This window comes from Hemiscyllium ocellatum, chromosome 17 (assembly GCF_020745735.1).
Source record: "Hemiscyllium ocellatum isolate sHemOce1 chromosome 17, sHemOce1.pat.X.cur, whole genome shotgun sequence".
Lineage (NCBI taxonomy): Eukaryota > Metazoa > Chordata > Chondrichthyes > Orectolobiformes > Hemiscylliidae > Hemiscyllium > Hemiscyllium ocellatum.
Window position 1 is genome coordinate 57,276,776 of NC_083417.1, and position 24,846 is coordinate 57,301,621.

The 24,846-nt window shown below is 41.3% G+C and overlaps 1 protein-coding gene across 1 annotated transcript in view; it reads right to left on the reverse strand.

Moving 5' to 3' along the window:
- The window catches only part of LOC132823991 (phospholipase A2 group XV-like), a 41,703-nt gene that overhangs the window by 4,451 nt on the left and 12,406 nt on the right, over window positions 1–24,846 (reverse strand). The window contains exons 2-5 of the mRNA XM_060838193.1: window positions 18,973–19,129; window positions 6,859–6,977; window positions 2,096–2,194; window positions 227–451 (exon numbers count right to left, since the gene is read on the reverse strand). Coding sequence (XP_060694176.1) covers window positions 227–451; window positions 2,096–2,194; window positions 6,859–6,977; window positions 18,973–19,129 — 600 coding nt within the window. The remainder of the gene's footprint in view (window positions 1–226; window positions 452–2,095; window positions 2,195–6,858; window positions 6,978–18,972; window positions 19,130–24,846) is intronic.

A 24,846-nucleotide genomic window follows, 5' to 3' on the forward strand; every position in this document is an offset into this window, starting at 1 on the left:
TCCCACTACCCTCCATCTTCTGAATAAAATGCGTACCTTTTCTTTCGGGATACAGTTGCCTCAACCATCCACTGCCACTTAGTAACCATCGTACACCCCAATATATATTTTAGTCTGACCACAAATGAAATTAAGGCTCCTGCTAACACACTTGACTCACAATGCTAACAATGAGGATCGCCACAGGACACTTTCATTTTTCTGGAGGACTGATCTCATGACCTACCTGTAGCCAGCACTCGCAAAGTCTTCGACACACCTCCCCAAGGAGCCCCCAGTGCAATATAATATTTAATGTACTTGTCTTTCCACTCCTGGGGCTGATGGTTGAGGAAGTAAAGTGTGTAGAGGTTTCCCATGCTGTGTGCAATCAGGACAACAGGGCTACCATACTGTTCATACATGGATTCAATCATCTTCTGCAGCTCTTTAAAAAATGGGCCATTTTCATCTGGGGATTAAAACAGAAGAGAGAATGTACTGCGCTGTTTGAAAACAAACTGACATTTTTCTCAGGCCTTCCAACAAAATTGACCTCAGAAATATTCTCTCAAAAATAATTGTCTTATTTCATTTTAGCATTGTAATGATGTGCAAATAAAAAAAAAACTATGTTAGCTCCACCAATCTATAAAAATACATCAAGACAAATACATAATATTTAAATATTAATAAAATACACCCAATTGGTACCTTAGTGCGAGGACAGAAGTGAACAAATTGATAGAAGCAACAATGGATGTTGAGATAATGTGGGAGATAGACAGGTATCACAAACCTGATCAATAAGAGAAACATTTTGAAAAGATTTAAAAGTGCCTTTCAACAATGGTGGAGGGAAGATGGGAGGGTATGCAGAAAACATCAGTGTTGAAAGACCACAAAGCACACCAGACTTCGTGCAGGCAGCAAGCTTTGAAGTACACAAATCCTTGTAGAGGAGGACTTTACCTGTCTACCAAGATGTAGAATTTAATGAATGACTGAATTTTGAACCTTGCTGATTTATGGAAGGAGAAAGAAGAGTCAAGCAAGAGAAGAGCAAAGCAGAATCTATCGATGGCAAAATGGATTTCAGTCGCAGTGACTGGGGTGGAAGGGGGAGGTGGAATTAGGAGGAATTATGATTAGAAATATGTCAGCTGCTAATGTACCAATTACATATCTTTACAGATTTCAAAATAAAGGCAGAGCAGTGTTGCTGACTGGGGAGGTTCCCTTGGTTTTTCTCAAATTGCGAGATGAACGTAGGACTTCCTCCCTGATACAGAGAGTGGTGAATACACTGCCAGGGCTGTCACTACACAAGCTGGAGAGAGACAGGGCAAAAGAAAAGCAGAAAAAAGGTCAAACAGACACCACTGAAATGAAGCAGTACTCAATGTCACCTGATTTTCCCTCTGAAAATACTGTAAACCATGTTTGAATTCCAGAATTAATCTTCTGGTCTTTCTAAAAAGAGATTAAAAATCTGCCCTATCTCTAAAAACACCTATAGAAAGAACATTGCTAAACACTCTGATCTCATTGGTGGTTTGGACAGAATGCTGCCCTTGACCTATGACACAATGGAAAAGGTTTTACAGTTTGATTAGATTAGATTCCCTACAGTGTGGAAACAGGCCCTTCGGCCCAAGCAGTCCACACCGACCTTCCGAACAGTAACCCACCCAAACCCATCTCCCTCTGACTAATGCATCTAACACTATGGGCAATTTAGCATAGCCAATCACCTGACCGGCACATCTTTGGATTGTGGGAGAAAAGCGGTGCACCCAGAGAAAACCCACACAGACACGGGGAGAATGTGCAAACTCCACATAGACAGACAGTCACCCAAGGCTAAAATTGAACCTGGGACCATGGTGCTGTGAGGCAGCAGTGCTAACCACTGAGCCAACATGCTGCCCTTTAAATGTTTGATTTATTTTAAATATTTTCACCTTTAAAAAATAATAAATCAATCATAATAAACTATTTTGTTCTGAAGCACATGTCTGGTTACCTCCACCCAACTAGCCAGGAATTTACCAGAGGGAGGATGTACTTCTCCTTCTTAAACCCTACAGCCTGAGATGCACACTTCTTTACTTACTGGGTGCCCGGCGCCAATCGTAGGGAGCACCTCGGACATCTTCGTCTCTCAAGTAACCCCATTCCACCATAGACTTCACCAGAGTATAGAAGTAAATCCCTGTAAAGCAAGAAAGAGAAAGTGACCCAGGTGGGGGCCAGTTACTGTTTAGTTAAGCAACATTTGTCCTCAGTTCTGTAGTAACTCCAGTATATTTCTGCAGCCTTTAATTGGATTCATTACCAAAACAAAAACTCCTTGGGATGACAGAGATTGAGAGAGAGATAAAGGGAATTTATTTTGGCACAAGGGACTAAGAATCTTTGAATATTTTTAAGGAAGAGGTAGATATTGACAAGGGGGTGAAAGGTCATTGAGAGTTTAAGGGCCGAGGGCATATTCCTGCTCCTAATTTGTACATACATAAGATGTGAAGTCAATCGTGGAATGCAGAAAATTGACCAGGGTTATTTCATGGGAGCTAGTGGGTTGAAGGTATCCTCACTGTGAAGACCTTGCTGAAGACACGTACTGCTAATGACAGAATTGAAGATGAAACAGTAGAGATCAGTGACATCTATACTTTACCCCTCCCTTATCTATAGGGAGAATAAAGCTGCTTGGTATGCAATTTTAACAGCAGAACCCAGAGTGCAGTAACTTCTGTGTCACTCAAAATGGCACCTTGAGTGCAAAATGCAACTTATTTTGCAGTCAAATTTTAAGTGTGTTGCTGCTCAAAATAATTTCTATTTCATTGAACTTAATCTGCCAGTAATTAATATAAGCAGGCAGCCTCACAGTGTGGAATTGTATATAAATAAATACATCGAAAAATTCCTTGATGTTATTCAGGTGGTAATTTGGTGCAGTTTAATTAATGCAGCAAAAATTGGTCAATCATAAAATGTTTGCATTTTTATGGGGTGGGTGGGGGTGGGAGAAAGAGTCCAGAACTAGAGGTCATAAGTTTTGGCTGAGAAGGGAAAGATTTAAAAGGGACCTAACGGGCAACTTTTTCATGCAAAAGATGGTCTGTGTATGGAATGAGCTGCCACAGCAAGTGGAGAGGCTGGTACAATTACAACATTTAAAAGGCATCTGGATGGGTACATGAATAGGAAGGGTTTAGAGGGATATGGACCAAGTGCAGACAAATGGGATGGACTAATTTAGGAAATCTGGTTGGCATGGACGAGTTGGACTGAAGGATCTGATTCTGTGCTGTACGTCTCTGTGACTCCAGTGGAGTTCTGCAATGGTCAGTGTTGGGACCACAGCTATTCATTTGGTATGGTAACAATCTGGATGAAGGATTGGAGGGTATTTTTGCCACATTTGCAGATGACACAAAAATAGATGGAGGGATGGAGTGTTGAGGAAGAGGGAGGCTGCCAAAGGACTTGGACAGGCTAGGGGAGTGGGAAATCAAGAGGCAGATGGCATACAATGGCAAGGTGCGAGGTTAGGAACTTCAGTAGGAAGAAAAAGAGACAGACTATTTTCTAAACAGGGAAAGGCTTCAATAATCTGAAGTACAAAGGGACTTAAAAGTCCTAGTTCACAATTCTCTTAAGGTTAACATGCAGATTCAGTTAGGAAGGCAAATTCAATATTAGCATTCATTTCGAGAGGGCTAGAATACAACAGCTGGGTTGAAATGCTGAGACTGCATAAGGCTCTGGGTCAGAGCACGTTTGGAATATTGAGAGTAGTTTTAGGACACTTATCTAAAGAAGAATGTGCTGGCATTGGAAGGGGTCCAGAGGAGGATTAAAAGAATGATCCTGGGGATGAAGGTCTTGTCACACGAATAGCGATTAAGGTTCTGTATTCGGAGTTTCAAAAAATGAGTGGAATCTCAATGAAACTTTCAGAATATGGAGAGGCCCAGAGAGAGTGGACATGGAGAAGATGCTTCTAGTAATAGGAGAGACTAGGACTTGAGGGCACAGCCTCAAATGAAGGGATGACCTTTCAGAACTCAGAGGAGGAGGAATTTCTTCAGACAGTGGATGTTAAATTGTGGAAGTCATTACCACAGAAGTCTGTGGAGGCCAAGTCATTGAGTGTATTTAAGACAGAGATAGATAGGTTTGTGATTAGAGAGGGGATAAAGGGTTACAGGGAGAAGACAGGAGAATGGGATTGAGAAACTTATCAGATTCTATCGAATGGTGGAATAGACTTGATGGGCCAAAATGACTTAATTCTGCTCTTACATCTTTTGGTCTTGTAGAATTGAGTGGTGGTCACTCTTAGTGATACTGTCATGGACAGATGCACCAGCAGCCAGCAGGTTGGAAAAGACGAGGGCAAATATCTTTTGCCTTTTATTGGTTTCCTCACCAGCTGCTGGACAGGGTCTGCTGCAGGTATGTCCTTTAGGACACGACCAACTTGATCAGTAGTATTGGTCCGAGCCACTCTTGGGTGGTGGACATTGAAGATCCACCACCCAGAATACATTCTGCACTTTTGCCACCCTCAGTCCCTGTGTTGTTAAACATGGAGGAGCAGCAATTCATTAGCTGAGGGAGGATGGTACATGGTAATCAGGAGGTTTCCTTGCCTGTTTAACCTGAAACCACAAGACTTCACGTGGTCTGTAATCAATATTGAGGACTCCTACAGCAACTCCCTCCTGAGTGTACACCACTGTGCTGCCACTTTTGGTGACATACCCAGGGATGATAATGGTGATGGTCATTCTTGGACATTGTCTGTAAGATTATGATCATGTCAGCCTGTTGCTTGACTAGTCTGAGACAACTCTCTCAATTTTGGCACTATTCCCACCCACCCCATCGTCTGCAAGATTTGTTGTATTCAAAAGTATGAGGCATTCTGATGGGAAAGATGACAAAAAAACATACTTTCGGTGGCAGGATAACTGACGACCTAGAGGACAGAGATTTAAAATAAATGTCAAAAAAAAAGCGAAGAGGGAAAAGATCTTGATGTGGATCTGGAAGACACTTCCTAAAAGGGTAATAGAAGCAGGTTCAACCATTTTCAAAAATGAAACAAATCATTGACTTAAAATAAATTTAGTCAAACAAAAAGCTATTTCAGAACAGTTGGAATAAACACAATGGACTGACTGGCCTCTTCCTGCACTGAGAGAGATTCCACACAAAGACTTTCTCAAGCTTCTCTTGTTCTGTCTAATTCCACTGGAAACTAAGCCTGTAATGCATTTTGACAGGAGTTACCCCCAGGGCCCGCTGTCTTCCCAATGTTAATGTGTAGCTTGATGGAGCTTTGGGACACAGCCACAAAAACCTTTGTTCGTCACAATCTCATGACTGCTTTCACAGCTGTGACACAGCAGGCATGCACAGAAGGAATTTGTGTAATGGGGCAGTGACTGATCTGGAAAAATACTTGACTGATTTGCAAATGGACATATAGGGTATATTAGAACAGGTGATCAATAGCTTGGTTAGGTAGATAGATCTTAAGAACTATCTTGAAGGAGGGGCAAAAAGGTAAAGAGCTGGCAAGGTTTAGGGAGGATCTCCAGAGTCGAGGGCAGCTGAAGAAAGGAAAATCTATAACAGCAACGATACCCTAAGTAAATCACAAGAATCTGTTTAGGAAATAAACATCACTGGCTAAGGCAAACATGTTTAAAACATGAAGTACATGCAGAAAACAAATCTGAATGAAATATGACCATGTGATGTGGATAAACAAGAATGCCTTTTTAAACTGTGTATAACTAGGTCAATCAACGTCATAAATGACACTGGCATTCTACAATTACAGCAAAGCTTCTGCCTTTGTGCCTACTTACTAACTCAGTTGATTATTTCATGTGGTCCCTCTCGGCTCTTCCCTTCTCAAGTCGGTCACCATCATTCCATTCGGGTCAGCTGCTTTGTTTCAGATAAGACTTTAAACAAATGCAGTCAATTGTCAATTGTGCCCTCCACAACCACTTGATGAAGGAACGGCGCTCCGAAAGCTAGTGCTTCCAATTAAATCTGTTGGACTATAACCTGGTGTTGTGTGATTTGTAACTTGTTTCAATGGCTCAATGACAGCATGTTAAGGTATTTACTTATTGGGCAAGCTGCAGTCTGCACACGTGTCCCTTGGATTCCCCTGCCCTTTGGTTCTTTTCCCTCAGCTTCACACTTGACTTTCCTGGTCATTATCACTCCAGCTCTGAATCTTGCTTCCAGTTCTCCATTTTATACCCAAAAAACCCTAAAATAAACTAGAACTGTGTGGAATCATTTCATGGTCCGCTGTAGCCTACAATACAAACACTGAAGAATGGTGTCACACATGTCTTTTTAAAGCAGCACTAGTTAAAGAGAACCTGAAAAGCTATTGGAAAGTTTCAAAGTTATAGGTTAGTCTCCAAAACAAAAGACTTGTTCCATGTTAAGAATTTGTTGACACTTGCACTGTTTTTGTTCATGTCTAATACACTGGTTTAATTACCCAAGGTAATATTTACTTCTTGCAAATGAAAATGTGACCTTAATATGCAGGGGAGCTTCGTTAATATGCTGCCAAAAAATTGTCAGTGATGGATACTGTCCTTTAGATTTCCTGATGCATTATCAAGGCATCAGATCTAATGGCCTACCAAGAAAACTAGAAGCTCAAGAAAAGAGACTTAGCACAACAGTGTATTGTACGTCATTGCAGTCGAAATTCAACAAACCAAGTACTTTGTCGGTCAGCTCCAGATAAATAACTTTAAACCACTAGAGGTCGTCTTTAAAGATTTACACCCGAAAAATCACATTCATCTTGTTAAAACTGACCTACAGTCCTTTTGCTAGGATCCAGGAATTCCAGGGGGTAGGTTTTACCAAATCCAGGGATTCGCACATCAACTCCAGGTGGTGTTTGTGTGGTCTGAGTTGTTGTGTTGTAAATCAACCTTCAAAACAAAAGAAGAAATTACAAAAATATAATTGAATTCAGTTCCTTCTATTTCTTGTTCAAATCATTCGATAAATGCAAACATCACTGGTAAAACCAGCATTTACTGTCCATCCTCAACTGTCCTTACGAAGGTGTCGATGAACTATCCTCCTGAATACAACTGGGTGACTTGCAAAGCCAGTTCAGAGGGCATACAGGCTGGGTAAAGACAGCTTAAAAAAAGGATGAGTCAATCAGAAGGGTTTTTATGCCAATTACTTTTATAAAGGATAAAAACAGATGACATGAAACCAATTGAAGTGAACTCCACATCAAGTGAAATTGAAGGTCCTAGTTTCATAGTCGTAATTGTTAAATCACTTAATCTGAAATGTAATTAGCTGAATTGAAATTCTCCAACCTTCATATTGGGATTTTAACTCTTGTCTCTGGGTTACAAATCCAGTAACATAACCACTATGTATGGGGAGTTGGATGTTTTGTGGTAAGGTCGCTGGATTAACAATTCAGAGACCCAGGCTATTGGGCTGGGAGATGGATTTAAATGTTGCAACCAGTGGAGTTTAAACTCAATTCATAAGTTTGGAATTATAAAGCTATTTTCATGGTTATTGTAAATAATTGAGAAAACCCATCCAAAGCATTCATGTCCTTTACGAATCAAAACCTAAGGTTACCTGGTCTGGCCTACATGTCACTCTAGACTCAGCAACGTAGTTGGTGCTCAACTTCCCCTCTAAAGTGCCTGAGATAATTAAAGGGAAATTAGGAATGGGGAACAAATGCTGAAGTTGCAAAAAGCAAAATTAAGAAAGTGTTATTAGACCTCAGCAGGTTCTCCCAATTGCTCTCTCACTCCATACCATTGCCTCCTGCTCAATTCTAAAGTTTGCAGAGGCCTTCAGTCCTGTGCACTCACATTAGATTGCCAAAGCAAAACTCACTCTTTTCCCAAAGCAATAACTGAAAGCCTGTCAACAGTATTGCAGCTGACGTTGATAAGTTTCATGAGAGCATCTTGTCTCTTATTTCAGACAAGATTGTACTTGAAGCCACTTGGTTAACAGTGCATGGCAAACAACAAAGTCAGATCACCTGTTCTGTCAGTCATCCCCATCTGAAAGTCACCTTCAATCTCACTTGATGCAGAGTTTGCTTCAACTGGATTCATATCATCTGCTCATCCTTTATAACAAAAGCTCTGAATCACTCCATATCCAAAAAATGTAATTTTATGAATGAAAATCTTACATCTGGAAAGAAAGATCTTGCATAACATGTTATTGAGGAGGACGACTGTTTATTCAAATGGTGATAAAACAATTCCAGTATTAGAATTCTAGAATAATGATGTGGAGGAGACTGGAATGGATAAAGTTAAAAATCACACACCAAGTTATAGTCCAACAGGCTTTTGGAGCACTGCTCCTTTGTCAGGTAGTTAGTGGGGCAGGATCATAGGACACAGAATTTATAATAAAAGATCAAAGTGTCATACAACAGATGCAAAATATTGAACAAACTTACATTGCTGTTAAGTCTTTAATCACTTAAAATGGGGATGCAGGTTTCAAGTGATTAATATGCAAATCCCAGAATTTCTTTCAAAGCCACAGCCTCAAGATAACTTAATGTTTTATTTAAAAAAGTTACAAATGGAATTGAGGACTAAATTTGCATCCCAATATGCTAACAGTTTCATGCACAAAGTTCTCCAAACAGCACTATATACCAAATATATTGATGACATCTTCTTCCTCTGCACCCTTGGCGAGGAGTCACTGAAACAACTGCACAGTGATATCAACACAGTTCCATCCCACCATCAGACTTACCATGGACTACTCTTTTGAATCAGTCTCATTCTTGGGCATATGCATCTCCATCAAGGATGGGCACCACAGCATCTTACTTTACAGCAAGCCCATAGATAACCACACAATGCTACACTTCTCTAGCTGCCACTCTAAACATATTAAAACAGCCATTCCTTACAGACAAACTCTACACATACACAGGATCTGTTCAGATGAGGAGGAACATGACAGACACATGAAGGTGCTGAGGAACAGGATATGATGCTCAACTCATCAATTGCCAGTTCCAACATGCCACAGTGAGAAACCGTAATGATCTCCTCAGGAGAGAGGCATGGGATGCAACCGATAGGGTACCCTTCATTATCCAGTACTTCCTGGGAGCGGAGAAACTATGCCATGTTCTTCACTGCCTGCACATTATCGATGAGGATGAGCATCTCACCAAGATCTTCCCTAAGCCTCCACTCCATGCCTTAAACAACTGCCAAATCTTAAACAGGCCATTGTTCACAGCAGACTGCCCAGCGTTCAGGACAACATCGACCACAACACTATCCAACACTGTCATGGCAACTACTGCAAAATGTGTCAAGAATGTCGACATGTACGTGATTGGTGGTGTCCCCACGTACATGAGCAGGTACTCATGCATTTTGGCCAATGTTTTCCATCTCATACGCTACAGGCAGAGATGCCCAGAGGCAGGGTATATTGGTGAGACCAGGCAGATGCTACAACTGATGAACAGACACCGTGCAACAAATGCCAGACAGGGATGTTCCCTCCCAGTCGGGGAACACTTCAGCAGTCAAGGACATTTGGCTTGGATTTTCGGATGACCGTCCTCCAAGGCAGACTTTGTGATATGCAAAATGGCTGAGCAGAGGCTGATAGCCAAGTTCGGTACCCATGAGGAGGACCTCAACTGGGACCTTGGGTTCATGTCACACTACAGGTGATCCCACTACACTATATACTCACACACAAGCACATATACTCACGATCACACTCACACAGACCCTCTCTCTCTCACGCACACACTCACACATATATCTCGTCATACTCGCAAACACACAAGTCAATGGGATGAATTTGCAGATTTGTATTTGCAAATTCGTTCTATTTTGTTCAAAAAGTACAAAATCTGTAGGCAGTCAGTCCATGTGACATTTTATAAAGTCCTACTTTGGAAATAGAAACAGCCTAACTCAAGGTTGGGATACAGACAGACTCTAACTTTGCACCTTTAACGCATTGTCTGAGTAGAGATGTCACTTTTTAAAAAATAAAACCTTAAGTCATCTTGGGGCTGTGACTTGAAAGAAGTTCTGAGATTTACACATTAATGATTCAAACCCTGCATCCCCATTCCAAGTAATTAAAGACTTATAGGTTTGTTCAATACTTTGCATCAGTTGTACGACACTTTGAACTTTTACTATAAATTCTGTGTCCTATGATCCTGCCCACTAACTCCCTGACAGAGGAGCAGTGTTCCGAAAGCTTATACTTTCAAATAAATCAGTTGGACCATAACCTGTTGTTGTGTAATTTTTTTTAAAAACGTAATTCTAGAATAGTACTGGTAAGAAAGTAGCTGCTTCCCAGCACCCTGGCTTAGGTGGTTAAAGCACCTGTCCAGTAAACAGGAGATCCTGGTTCAAATTCCAGCAATGTCTGTAACTCACTTCAAAAGATTCCTTGTTTAAACTTCTCTGAAATGCCAGGTTGTTATGGAATGCTGGTGATGTAGAACAAGTTGTTGTTATATTCAATAATGATATGTTATATTCAAAATGCCATCCTCTCAGTAAATGACATCACAAGAGAGAATGTTTACACAGAAGGATACAAGTACAGGTTTGCCCCACTATCCGAAAGTAGAGCGTTCCTATGAAACCTTTTGTAAGCCAAAATGGAGTAAAGCGAAAAAGCAATTACATCTCTCGTAAAAGTGAAAATCTTCTTCAGATTTCTTTCGATAAGCAAAAACAGGTACGTTAAAGTGAAGTGGCATAAAGCGAACTTTCAAAAAGCGGAGGATACCTGCATTTCGACAGAACACTCCAACTCTTCACTGTAGTTCAAAAAGGGATCTAATCTAGAAACGAGTGGTGCACCAAACCAGGGCAAAAAGAAAAGGAATGTCTTTATTAATTATGAATAAACCTCTGTTGATCTCAAGGTCCGAAGCTAAGACAGGATGAGGTGACAACATAGGCAAGAGGACCATTGATAACCAGCCATTTAAAGTAATTGATATTAAGTTGGGTTTAAATGAATGCAGATACAAAATGAAACAGATTTATTGTGCAATGGAGAAACTTGTAATCCAATTGATTTGGTGTTAAAATTGGAACAGTACAGTAAGTTAATGCATAAGTTCCAGACTTCTTGAAAAGAAATTATTCAGACCACCTTGACACCCACACAGAGGAAAAGTAGTAAAATTAGTTTCCAAGACTTCTGTATCAGCCACCAATTCAAAAGGACCAAAGAAGGTGGCCAGTGTTTCCTAGTTAAAGCTCAGCTCAGTTAAAACTCGCACAAGGTTTGTTTTGTATTTGGTCATGCTGCAGTACATCCAAACTCAACATTTGCTTTGTTATGAGCGTTCAGATGTTTGTGCTCTAGGACACTCAAATCTGTCTTCTCCATGAACCTGTAGTGTATACACTCGCTTTTGACATTGGCCCTTTCCACTGGTTGAACAGATTTATCTGGGGAATACTGACGAATGCCAGACTTGGGAATTCCCCCAAAATATTTAAACCTGGCTGCAATCTATTCCCACTAAAGATTCTAGAATGAGCACAAATTAGTCTGCACCACATTGTGATGAGTTGATATTGACCTCTAACAAAATAATTTAACAGGCCATATAAGTACATGTGATTGGCACATTCTGCAGGTTCTGAAGAGTCTCTCAGCTCTGTAGTGGACAGAGATCAGTTCCTGATGGTCATGTCTTTGGATCTCATGCATATCAAACTTTCAAAACCTGGCCTACGATTGTGAACGTGGATCATGTAAGAGATTACTCATGTTGAAGTAAAAAGACCCTAACAGTGGGAAAGTGGTACTGTGTTGTCAAAATGAGTTAGCAGTCTCTTCCTCAGAAAACTCCACCACAAACATCTGCTCTGATTAGATAACTAACTGGGAGCAAATCAGCCAGTAAAAGGATTCAGAATGGGGAAACGGAAGTAAGGGATTTCCCTCCAAGTGTCTCTTTAGTGCTAAGCACAGAGGATCGGACTTCCTCAGAAACTGTTTCTTTCATCACGAGAAATGGTTACTGTCTTGCCCATGAAGAGTAGATTAAAATTTCCATCAGTTCCCTCTTAGATTCTTCTGAATATGACACTGCTTTTCAGCGATGCTTTCTGTGCAGTCTAGCACTGTAGGTGGTCTTAACCTCATTGGAACTAAGGTAGCAGCAGCGTGACCCAGTAGCTGTTATTTTGTTGGAAGTCAATATAAACCCAACACAATGTGGTGCAGAATAGTTCAGTGAATTTGTGCTTATCCCAGACTTGTGAATGATAATAGATTGCATCTAGGTCTAAATGTGACGGAGCTTTTTGTGCATCCATCTAAATTTGATACTGCTCTCTTCCCACAGCTCTGTCTTAAATGTTCCTTTATTCTTCATACACTCTCACAAAAACAGTTAAACCATTTCACCCAAACCTCTCGCAGCACTTCACGAGAGCTGCACATGTTCCACACTCTGGAACTGCTTTCACCCAACCACCCCCCCCCATCTCCCTGTCAACCTCTATTTCAATCACCCCTCTATCCTGTCAGATATTTGATCATTCCCAATGTCTATTTTTATTAATTAATTCAGTAACAGGATATGGGTGTCTCTGGCAAGACAAGCATTTAACAAATTATCCCAAATTTCTCTCAAGGTATTGAAGGGGAGCAGACTTCTTCAAATGGTGAACACTATTGGTAGGGAGGGAATTCCAGGATTTTGGACCAGCAATGATATATTTCCAAGTAGGAGTCCCCAAGCATCTGTTGCCTCTACCTTCACATGGTTATGGGGCTGGAAGGCACTATCTAAAGATCTTTGGTAAATTTCTGCTGTGCACCTTGTAGATGACACACACTGTTGTTACTGTGCAGCAGTGACACGTGGGAGTGAATGCCTAATGTGATTGGGTAGATCGAGAATCAAAGGGGCCCCTTTGTCCCGAATGGTCTGAACTGGAGTGTTGGTGCAACTGCAGCTACACAGGCATGTGGGGAATATTCCACTACACTCCTGACCTAAATGGTGGACAGGCTTCAGGAAGTCAGGTGGGGAGAGTAACTCACCGCAGGATCCCTGGCCTCTGACCTGCGCTTGTAGCCACTGCATTTGTGTAGCAAATCAGTTTTTACTGTGAAGACAGATATGGAGGCTAGAAAACTCAGGGAAACAAATACTGACATTTTGAAAACAGTTCTACATTATAGAAGAGGAAGTGATGGAGGTTGACAGAAGCTAGGGAAGAAATTGCGGAGCACATAGCAGAAATATTTGTATCATCTATAAGCTGGTGGGGTGTTGGAGGACTGGAGGGTGGCTAATTTGTTGTGCCTTTATTTAAGAAGGGCTGTAAGGAGGAGACTGGGAACTGTAGACCCAAGTCTGACATTGGTGATGAGTAAGTTGTTGAAGGGGATTCTGTAAAATAGGATTTACATACCTTTGGAGAGGTAAGGACTGACTAGGGATAATCAGCATCGTTTTATGCATGGGAAGTCATGTCTTACAAACTTCAATGAGTTTTTTGAGGAAGTAACCAAAAAGATTGAAGAGGACATTGTTTATTTGGACGTTCGTAAAGCCTTTGTTCCGCATGGTAGACTAATTAGTAAAATTAGATCACATAGGATTCGAGGTGAGCTTGCCAATTGATTACAAAGTTGGCTTTACAGTAGGAGACAGACGGTGGTGGTGGAGGGTTTTTTCCCCCCAGACTGGAGGCCTGTGACCAATTGTGTTCCACAAGGACCAGTACTCTGTCCACTTTCGTCTGTCATTTATATAAATGATTTGGATGAGAATATAGGAGACATGGTTAGTAAGGTTGTGGATGACAACAAAATTGGTGGTATAATGGACAGTGAAGGGTTTTGCAAGATTACAAAGAGATCTTGATCAATTCAGTCAACGAGCTGAGGAGTGGCAGATGGAGGTAAACGGGAGGTAATGCATTTTAGCAAAACAGACAAGGGTAGGACTTGAACAAGAAATGGCAAAGCCCTGGGTAGTGTTGTAGAACAGAGACACCTAGGGGTTCAGTTACATTTGTTTTGAAATTTGCTTCACAGGTAGACAGGATGGTTAAGAAAGCGTTTAGCACACTTGCATTCATTGCTCAGACCTTTGAGTATAGAAGTTGGGACATCATGTTGAGGTTGTATTCTTCTGCAGTATTGTGTGCAGTTCTGGTCACCCTGTTAAAGGAAGGCTATTATTAAATTGGAGAAGATTAAGAAAAGGTTTATCAGGATGTTAATAGGAATGGGGGGTTTGAGTTATAAAAATAGAATGGGACTTGTTTCACTGGACCATAGGAGGTTGAGGGGTGACCTTATAGAGATTTATAAAATCATGAGGGGCATAGATAAGGAAAAGATCTTTTGCTATTCACCTTAAGGTGGAGGAGTTCAAAACTAGAGGGAATATCTTTAGATGAGAGGAGAAAGATTTAAAAAGGACAGAGTCATAGAGATGTACAGCACAGAAACAGACCCTTCGGTCCAACTCGTCCATGCTGACCAGATATCTCAACCCAACCTAGTCCCACCTGCCAGCTCTAGGCCCTTAATGTTTTTTTTTAAAAAGATAGGAAGAAGTGTTTTGTGAGTGGTATAAACTGCAGAGGAGGTGGTAGCTGCAGATACAGTTACATGAATTGTAAAGATTTAGAGGGATATGGGTCAAACATAGGCAGCTAGACTAGGTTAGCTTGGGAACATAGTTGGCATGGCTCGTTGGACTGAAGGGTCTGTTTCCATGCTGGATGACTCTATGACCAAGTCCAATTCAATTTCTGGTTGTTACTGGCCTTTAGGATGTAGATGCTGCGATATCTGATGATAGAAATGCAAGTGAATATCAAGGGGTGTTGATTATACCCTATCATGCTACTTGTCATTTAACAGTTCAAGTCTGGATGCTGTTTTGTCTTGCTATACGTAGACACCGGCTGTTTCATTATCTGACCAATTGTAAATAGAATTGAATAAAACACAAATCAGTAAACTGTCAGATAACTGCTCACAGTATTTTACAGACAATGGGAAACAAATTACATCGTTTGCTTTATTAAAAGTTGTGTCAGAAAAGCAGTGGGGTATGTTGACTCCTGCCCTACATGCACTGATCCAGGAACATACAGGCTGCTTAGCATGGTCACATTTTTAAAAAGGCAGAAACTTATGATCCAACCTAAGAACTTTTACATGTACGATTCAGAACTGTTCAAACAGGAAAGTTATTCAATTAATATTTATATATCATTTCAAATGATATGAACTTTGGATTTACTGTACAAACAATGGCTTTTTAAAGATAATACTTTGGTATCCAAGATGACACCGGGAAGGGTGACTTTGCACACATTTCACTGTACTTTGTATATCTATATTGAGTACACGTGACATTAAAACCTAATTCTATTCCTAATTCTATTAGCATGTTCAAATTTGTTTTTTTTCCTCCAGAAGAGGCATGTTACAGAATCACAAGACCAGTGATCTGACAATCACATGAGTTTTACAAAGACAGCTCTGTTGATCAATAAACCTGCTTCTGTAATATCTTTATACTGGCATAATCTACAAGGTTGTTATTCCTGTGCGTAATTAAAGTACTAACTTTGGCTTAAAGACCCTAGAGATATTAGCTAGTCATTAAATAGTCAGGAGCTACAGCAGAAGAGAATGCTCCAAGGTCACTCCTTGCTCAATCTAATTCATTCATAAATGTTGCAGCAACAAATATAGCATTAGAGAGCACTTTCACATCTAGGCTTTTCCGTTGCAGAATCATCCTTCATTTTCATTTCTATAGGCGCAGAATTTTCCCACAGACCAACAAGAACTATTTTCTACAAAATATCTGGTGATCATTGAGGAAATGGACCTTCGTTCAATGAGGAACAGAAAGCTGGGTGTGTCATTCACTGGCAAATTGCCAATGCATTTTTCCAAATGAAAATATTTCAACAAATACAGGTGATTTTCTTCAGAGCTGCTTTTATGTTTCCCAAAAGATAAAGCTAGAATTGATTGATGATGCACACTGGTCTAATCCAAGTAGTAAATTTCAAAATGAAGATCAGTAGCCGAGGTATGTTCATTTCCCACTATTCCTGATTTGTCCCTCTAGCTGTTTATTTCAGGTTGCATTTGAATCATGGACACACTTTGCAACCATATCTGTAATGTAGGTCCAGAACTCTGGCCCAGTAACTTGACACCATTTACTATTAAATATTTACAACAGCAGAGGTCAGTTTGATATAGGGACTCCAGTTGTTGCTTACAAGCTTTGCACTTTCAGCAAAATTTGGTCTTTCTAATGCAGGGTGACTGAACAACAAGTGCTGCAGGGTCCGACACAATTTCTCTCTCAACCTTGGGGGCAGCACAGTGGCTCAGTGGTTAGCACTGCTGCCTCACGGGGATCTGGGCTCAATTCCACCCTTGGACAACTGTGTGTGTGGAGTTTGCACCTTTGTCACTGTTAACAGAAACCCATGCGTGCATAGGTTTCCTCTGAATGCTCCGGTTTCCTTCCACGGAGGAAAGATGTGCAGGCTAGTTGGATTAGCCATGGGAAATGCAGGGTCACAAGGATACTGTAGGGGTGTGGGGTCTGGGTGGGATGCTCTTTGGAGGGTCAGTGTGGACTCAATGGGCCAACTGGCTGCTTCCACATTGCAGAGATTCCATGAACCAACATCAGTGGAATTGATAGATGCTCTAATAATTATCACATTGGTGCTTGTGAACAATTGCTGTGCACAAACTGGTTGCCATGTTTCCTTAGCAAAAAGAAGAGATTATAAGAAGGGTCATTTACTGCAATTTAAGGCTCATTTCCCGAGAGAAAAGTACACAGAATCAAATCCAACAGGATTTGATCTGATTGGCACAAACTAACTCAATAACAAGCATAAACCAGAGCTGCAATTGATGTTCAAAAAACAAAAGCAGGACAGAAATGTATTGTTACATTATTCAGGTTAATATCTCAAACACACAACACACAAATAACTTTGTAAAAAGTGAGTGCTGGGACAGTGAGTAGAATCTGGAGTAAAAGACTGCAATTTAGACTAACTCAGAAGTCACTGTTAACAGAAACCATTTGTGAAAATGACCACTTTACAGGGTCAAACCATAGATAGCTTGCAAGGAAAGGGAGGTACAAAACCAAGCAAGTTAACATATTTCCACAAAGATTGGTGACCAAAGCTCTGCAGTGAGATCCATTTCACATACCTGACATGAGCAGAGTTTCACCTGGACCTTATTCAAGAAGCTGCAGCTGAATCCACCCAAATATGCCCAACTACACTTTGTTGGATTCAGGGAGACACTAAAGGTGTCTGAAATAAATTAAGTTTTCTAGACTCAGAATGGCAGTGCTGAAAGAGCAGTAGGAGTACCTGCCCATTTGAAATAGAAACAATAACTAAATTTAATCTGAAACTGTGGTGATGGTACAATTGCATAGTTTATAACTTTAACACGAAGACATCCTGGTAAAGCATGAGATGGCGTCTTCCATGAAGGAGATAGTGAGATGATTATGAATAGTTCTGTTCACAAAGTGGTTTCCTACAGATGCTTGGACACCTCACCAGCAATGCTCAGCAACGCGACTGGACAGGAAAAAAAGACCATAACATCAGCCAGTTCTCTCAGCTCTCAAATCAAGAAAAGATCTTTCACACATTTGCACGAAATGAATATACTGTGAACACAGAAAACATTTCTGCCCAGTTGCAATGAGCCTGAGTTTCAGCACATCGGTCATTTTAATTTCGGCAGCCTGATTGCACTCTGATCTCCTTGTGCTCCACCTCCTACGCTGTTCCAATGAAGCTGGAGCTCCAGCACCTTATCATCTCGATGGGCATCTTACAGCCTTAAAAATGAACACAGAATTCAACTATTTCAAAGTGTAACCTCTGATCTAGTAATGTTAAACCACAGGAGTTGTTGACAATTCTGCTATTTTCCACTTACGCTTCTGAGATCCATCATTATTTGTCCCATTACCATCTCTTTTTACCCAGCACCACCATTTTATCACACCCACAAACCAGGGCAGGACTTACAGTTAATGGCAGTGCCCTGGAGAGTGTTGCTGAACAAAGAGACCTAGGGGTGCAGTTGCATAGTTCCTTGAAAGCAGAGTCGCAGGCAGACAGGATGTTGAAGGTAGCATTTGGCATGCTTGCCTTCATTGGTATAAGTGGTGAGATGTCATGTTATGGCTGTACAGGATATCATTGAGGCTACTTTTAGAAGACTGTGTATAATTCTGGATGAAGAAGGAATTAAGCAAGGATGCTGCCTGGACTGGAGAATTGGGGTTATAGTGAGAGGCTGAATAGGCAAGAGCTTTTTTTCCCTGGAGCATTACAGAAATTTATAAAATCATGAGGGGCATGGCTACGGTGAATAGACAAGGTCTTTTTCCTAGGGTGGAAGGCAAAAACTAGAGGGCATAAGTTTTAAGGTGAGAGGGGAAAAGGGACAACTTTTTCATGCAGAGAGTGGTGCGTGTATGGAATGAGCTGCCAGAGGAAGTGGTGGAGGTTGGTAAAATTCCAACATTTAAAAAGGCACCTGGATAGATATATGAAGAGTAAGGGTTGAGAGGGATACAGACCAGCTGCTGGCAAATGGGACTCAGTCAGATTGGGATGTTTGATTGGCACGTACGAGTTGAACTGAAGGATCTGTTTCCGTGGCGACCAACTCTGACTCTGCTTTGTGTCCCATCATAAACCCTCACCCCTGGTTGCCTCTGTACTTGTTTAAAACTGGTTACATCTCTAACAGTTTCCAATTTTGACCAAAGGTCATTGACCATAAAAGGTCACTTTGTTTCTCTCTGACCAGGTGGTGCATGACCTTGTACCATACCTGATGTTGTCAATCCAGCAGTCAATGACCAGGGGTAGGAGCAGCTCCAGGTTCAGCCACAGGGTGAAGTAATCATCCGTTTTCTTGGTGCACATGTAGTGCACTACACTAGGTTTGTTCAGCTTCGCCTCCAGCTGGTTCCCCAGGTCACCTGGAACTGTCAATTCCAAAACAAATACAAAATTACAACTAGGAATCAAATCAGCAGACACATCTGCATACACACGAAACAAAAAAGGATCACAGCTGTGGGAGGCAGTAATGTCACCAGCAAATCAGAACCCTAGGCTAAAATTCTGAGGCGATGACTTCAAATCCCGCAAAAGGTAGCTGGGGAATTCAATTCAATTTTTAAAATATCTGGAAGATAGATTGATGGCAATTACTTACTGTCAGTCAATTATTTTAAAAACTCATTTGATTCGTTAATGCCCTCCATGCCTTCTTACTTGGTCTAGCCTACGTGTAACTCCAAAGCCACAACAACATGGTTACTTCTGTACTGCCATCTGGGAAAATAGGGATGGGCAATAAATACTGCTCTAGGGAGGGAGGGATGGACAGATGTGGGTGTGTGCATGTGCGTGTGCTCCTGCATTCACCTGTGTATATGTATGTCGGTGTCTGTCTCTCTATGGTCAAGACCCATCAATTTAGTGACAAGGAAACCAGAAGGGCTGACAGTATAAACTTGTCTGTGGTATTTGAATTCCATTTGTAAGTATTATATTTTAAATTAGAAATTAAAAGCTCACATCACTAAGTAATCACAAAACTTTCAGATCTTTGTAAAACCTAACCTTTTTTTATTAGTGCCCCTCAGGAAAGGCAAGCTGCCAATCGTCCTCAATCTGGTCTGTATGCGACTCCAACCCTACATTATTGTAGCTGGACCTTAATCACCAAGCAAGTAGCCAGTTGTGGCTATGAACAATCATAGAATCCCTATAGTGTGGAAACAGGCCACTTGGCCCAACAAGTCTCCACCAACCCTCCGAAGAGTAACCCACCCAGACCCATTCCCCAACCCTCTAATAACCCCTGATCAATGCACCTAATTTACACATCTCTGAATAGTATGGGGCAATTTAACATGACCAATAACCTGCACATCTTTGGATTGTGGGAGGAAACCAAAGCACCCAGGAGAAAACCCATGCAGGCAGTGAGAAAGTGCAAACTTCACACAAGGCTGGGATTGAGCCCAGCTCCCTGATGCTGTGAGGCAGCAGTGTTAACCACTGAGCCACCATGCCATTAATCAATGACGGCCATGTCTGAAGAACAAAATTTAAAAATCACTCGTGCCTGCATCGCTTTATAATACTCTGTCAAAAAAGTGTGATGCTGGAAAAGCACAGGAGGTCAGGAAGCATCTGGGAAGCAGGATAGTTGATATTTGGGGCATTAGCCCATCATAAATGACATTCATGATGAAGGCTTTATGCATAAAACATCGACTCTTCTGCCTTTTGGATGCTGCCCAACCTGCTGTGCTTTTCTAGCATCACACTTTTTGACTCTGATTCTCTAACATCTGCGGTCCTCAGTTTCTCCTTTATGATACTCATCACAGACAAAATGTTAAAGATATGCGCTAGATGTGATATTTATACATTAATATTAAAAGCAATATCAGAAAGCTTTACAGCAGAGCAGCAGAGCCAGCTATGATCTAATGTGCCTATTGTAGGGATACAACGTCAGCAAATAAAAATCGACATGGAGCACATGAGAATCTTATGAGGAATTTGGAGTCTACCCATGTGCCAAGAGCTGGGTGGAAGCCAAAAAGACATTGAATTCTCAATCGTGCAAATTAACACATTAATTACTCAAAAGGGCAGAGCCTGAATCAACAGTAACACAAAACATGTTAAAGATAAAAAGTACTTTATACCACATCTCTCACCAATTTAGCAGCTTCAACCTTGATGGTAAGACACAATTGTTTAATAATGCGCATCAAATTCAACCAGTATCCGTGCGTAAGACACTTTCTAGGAGGAGATTAGTGGACTGCTCAACATTTGGTGGATTTCCTGATGCATGACCGAGGGGAGAGACAGTACATTTGCCATGTCAAGTTCAAGTTCAAATGATATGGAGCAGCACTAGATCAGATCAGGTGAAGATGTTCATCTGAAATACTTCTACGGTCACTACAGGGTCAAACCTCATGTGGAATCCCCATGTTTCTCAAAAGAATAGTCAAACTGCTGCTGTAATGTAGAAGTAGATTATAGATTGAGAAAGAGCACGTTCCTGGTTACTCAGAGGAGAGTGGAAGACTATTCAGGTGATCTGCCTCCTGTATTCCTCTCCATGATGACTGAAGCTGGTTAGGACCATAGCTGGTACAAAGAAAGGTGGTTGTGACTGTTGGAGGTCAATCTACTCAGGGAGTTCCTCAGGGTACTGTCCCAGGCCCAACTATCTTCAGCTGCTGCAATGATGCTCTCTCCCTCATAAAGGTCAGAACTGGAGATGTTCACTGATGATTGCACAACATTCAGCAATATTCGCAACCCCTCAGACACCGAAAGAGTCTGTGTCCGTATGCAGCAAAACTGGACAACATTCAGGCTTTGACTGAAAAGTGGCAAACAATATTCATACCACAGGTGCCAAGTGATGACCATCTCTAACAAGATGTTGATGTTGATGTTTCCCTTTGATGTTGCAAGGCATTACAATCACTAATCCCTTACATCTCCAGGTTACCACTGACTAAAAGCTGAACTGGACCAGCCATATGCACATTGTGACAGCAAGAGTTAGAATTCCTTGCTTTTAACAAGGAGTTTCTATGAGTAACTCCCCATCTGCCTCCTCAAAGCTGCCCACCACCTTTAAGGCTCAAGTCAGGTGTGTGATAGAATACTCCCATTTGCCTGAATGAATGCAGCTTCAAGAGGATCAATACCATCCAGTACAAAGCAATTCACATGATGAAATCTTATTATCTCCAACATGTGTTCCCTTCATCAAGGTATACACTGCTGCCATTGTGGGTCAATCTACAAACGCAGTGCAGCAACTCATCAATGCCTCCCTCACTTGGAACTACATTAGTGTTCCTTCACTGTTGTGGAGTGAAAATCCTGGATCTTCCTTTCCAACAGCACGGAGGATGAACCATGGACTCCAGGGGTTCAAGAAGACACGTCACCATTGAGAGTAATTACATATAGGCAGTAAATGCTGCCCTTACTGGGTGACACACATCTCATGAACAAACAGCAGTAAAACATACAGCACAATAAATCATTTCAACTGACCAAATTGTTTACTCACTTATTCTGTCTTTGAATGCAGCTTTTCAGTATTTACATAAACACAGGCAATAACATCCAGCACCTACAGAATGTATTGCTAGAAGTTGAGGGTTTCAGCAATTCCTTTTAAATTTCTTGGTATTAAACCAAAGAAAAAAAGCACCAGTAAAAATTAGTTTTGTTCAGTTAAGAATGGAATATAACAGAAAACATTAAGCTTCTTCGACTGACCACTTGGTCCTGTCCTATTTTTCATTTACATGTTTTCTTTCGGCAACATCCTGGAAAAACCGTTCATGTCGCTGACAATATCTAGCTCTACTTCAGCTTTTGAACCCACATACACATCTCATCACAAATACAGGTAGATCTCCTATATTGCAGTAATTGTGTTCCCATACAACACTGTTGTAGAAAATTGCACAATATATAATGGGGCTTATGGGACAAACAGGGTTAGGGCGAACCACCAAAAATACTAGTAAAAATTGAAACAAAAATGATAACTAGCTTAACACAAATGATAGCACAGTCTAAGTCAATCTTTGAATCTCATAATTTTAATGCAATAATACAGTAAGTGTAACATTTTAACACTAAGACCACTAACTACAGGACTGTAACTTTCACAAAGCTCTTCATCAGAAAGCACACGAGGTGAGACTGACCACGTGATGCCAAACGCAGAGTCCAGTCCTCCAAGATTCTCTCCAGGTTTGAGTCGAGTTGAATTGAACTGAATTGAATTGATTGTCACGTATACTGAAGCACGGTGAAAAGCTTTGGTTTTGAGAGCTATACAGGCAGATCACAGAGTTAAGTAGCATAGATAAGTAAATAATAGGTAAACAGTGGCAAAACCAAAAACACAGGTACAGGTGAGTGCTAAGAGTTTGAGGATCCATTCAATATTCTAACAACAGTAGGGTAGAAACTTATTTCAACCGGCTGGTGCGTGTGTTCAGGCTTCTGTACCTTCTCCCCGATGGTAGAGGTTGTAGAAAAGCAATGCCAGGGTGGGATGGATCTTTAAGAATGCTGGCGGCCTTTCCTTGACAGGGGGTCCGGTAGATGGATTCTATAGACTGGAGGTTGGCCTTTGTGATTGGCCAGGCTGAGTTCACCACTCTCTGTAACTGTCTCCGATCTTGAAGGGTACAGTTGCCACATCAGGTAGTGATACATCCAGACAGAATGCTCTCAATGGTGCATCTATAAAAGTTGGCAAAGGTATTTGCCGTCATGACAAATTTCCTCAGCTGCCTGAGGAAAAAGAGATGTTGTTGGGCCTCTGTAACCAGTGTATCCACATGAAGAGTCCAAGAAAGCTTGTTGTGGATGACCATTCCCAGGAGCTTGACACTCTCCACTCGTTCCACCCCTGTGCTGTTAATGTGTAGGGGGGCAGGAGTAACATCCCGCTGAAAGTCAATAATGAGTTCCTTGGTTTTGCTGGCATTGAGAGCTAGGTTGTTCTCAGTGCACCATTTTTACCAGGTCTTCCACCTCCCATCTATAGTCTGTTTCAGTGCCAATTGTGATTCGATTGACTATGGTGGTGGCATCAGCAAACTTGTAAACGGCATTAGTCTGGTTTTTAGCGATGCAGTCATGGGTATACAGTGAGTACAGTAGGGGGCTGAGTACGCACCCCTGGGGGGCTCCAGTGTTGAGGGTTAGTGAGGGTGAAATATTGTCCCCAGTCTTCACTGATTGTGGCCTGTGGGTCAGGAAACTGAGGATCCAGTTGCAGAGAATGAGGCGTAGTCCGAGATCACTGTTTAGTAATCAAAGCTCCTTCTAAATGTAGACTACAATTCCAGTTTCAAACTAAGTTTCAAGGCTTGTAGAGCTGATTGTATTCCTGTTTTAACAGAACACACCAAATTTGTATTTTGCAGACTGAGGATCCGGAGGCTGGGTTTTGCTGTTCAGCTAGTGCTGGGGATGGAATCGCATAACAGCAAATGGGAGTTCGCTTTATACAAAAAAAAACTCCGCAATTCACAAATCACGTTCCAATCAAGTTGTGTTTAATAAACGGGCATTTATAGGATAATTACCTGCAGCAGCTATTTCCACACTTGTGACACTCCCACTTTTATGCTGTTGGAATCCTCATCCATTTCTTTGATACTGCTGGACTGGACTACTCAAACTCATTCATGGTCAGTCACACCTTACATTTTGTGAACTTATCCAAACTGCGCTGTCACAGGCACCACGTCCCATCCGGCCAACATTCCTCCCCCCATCACCTAGTGTACACTGACCTCCACCAATTCCTACTTAAGCAACACCCCAAGTCTAAAGCTCTCATACTTCTTCTCAACGGCCTCTGTAATAACTTCCTACATATTTGCTTGTTTTCCTAGTCTTGCCTTTTGCACAACTCTGATTATAATTGCACTATTGCTGGTGGTTGGGTTTTCAGCAGCTGTGAACTTATCAACTCAAACTTCCTTCCCCAAACTTCTACACCTCTCTCTTCCTTCTTGAAGTTGCTACTTAACATTTACCAATTTGATTACGTTTTTGATTACCTGCATGGATGTATTCCCATGTAGCTTAGTGTTATAGTTCATTTGAGAGTATT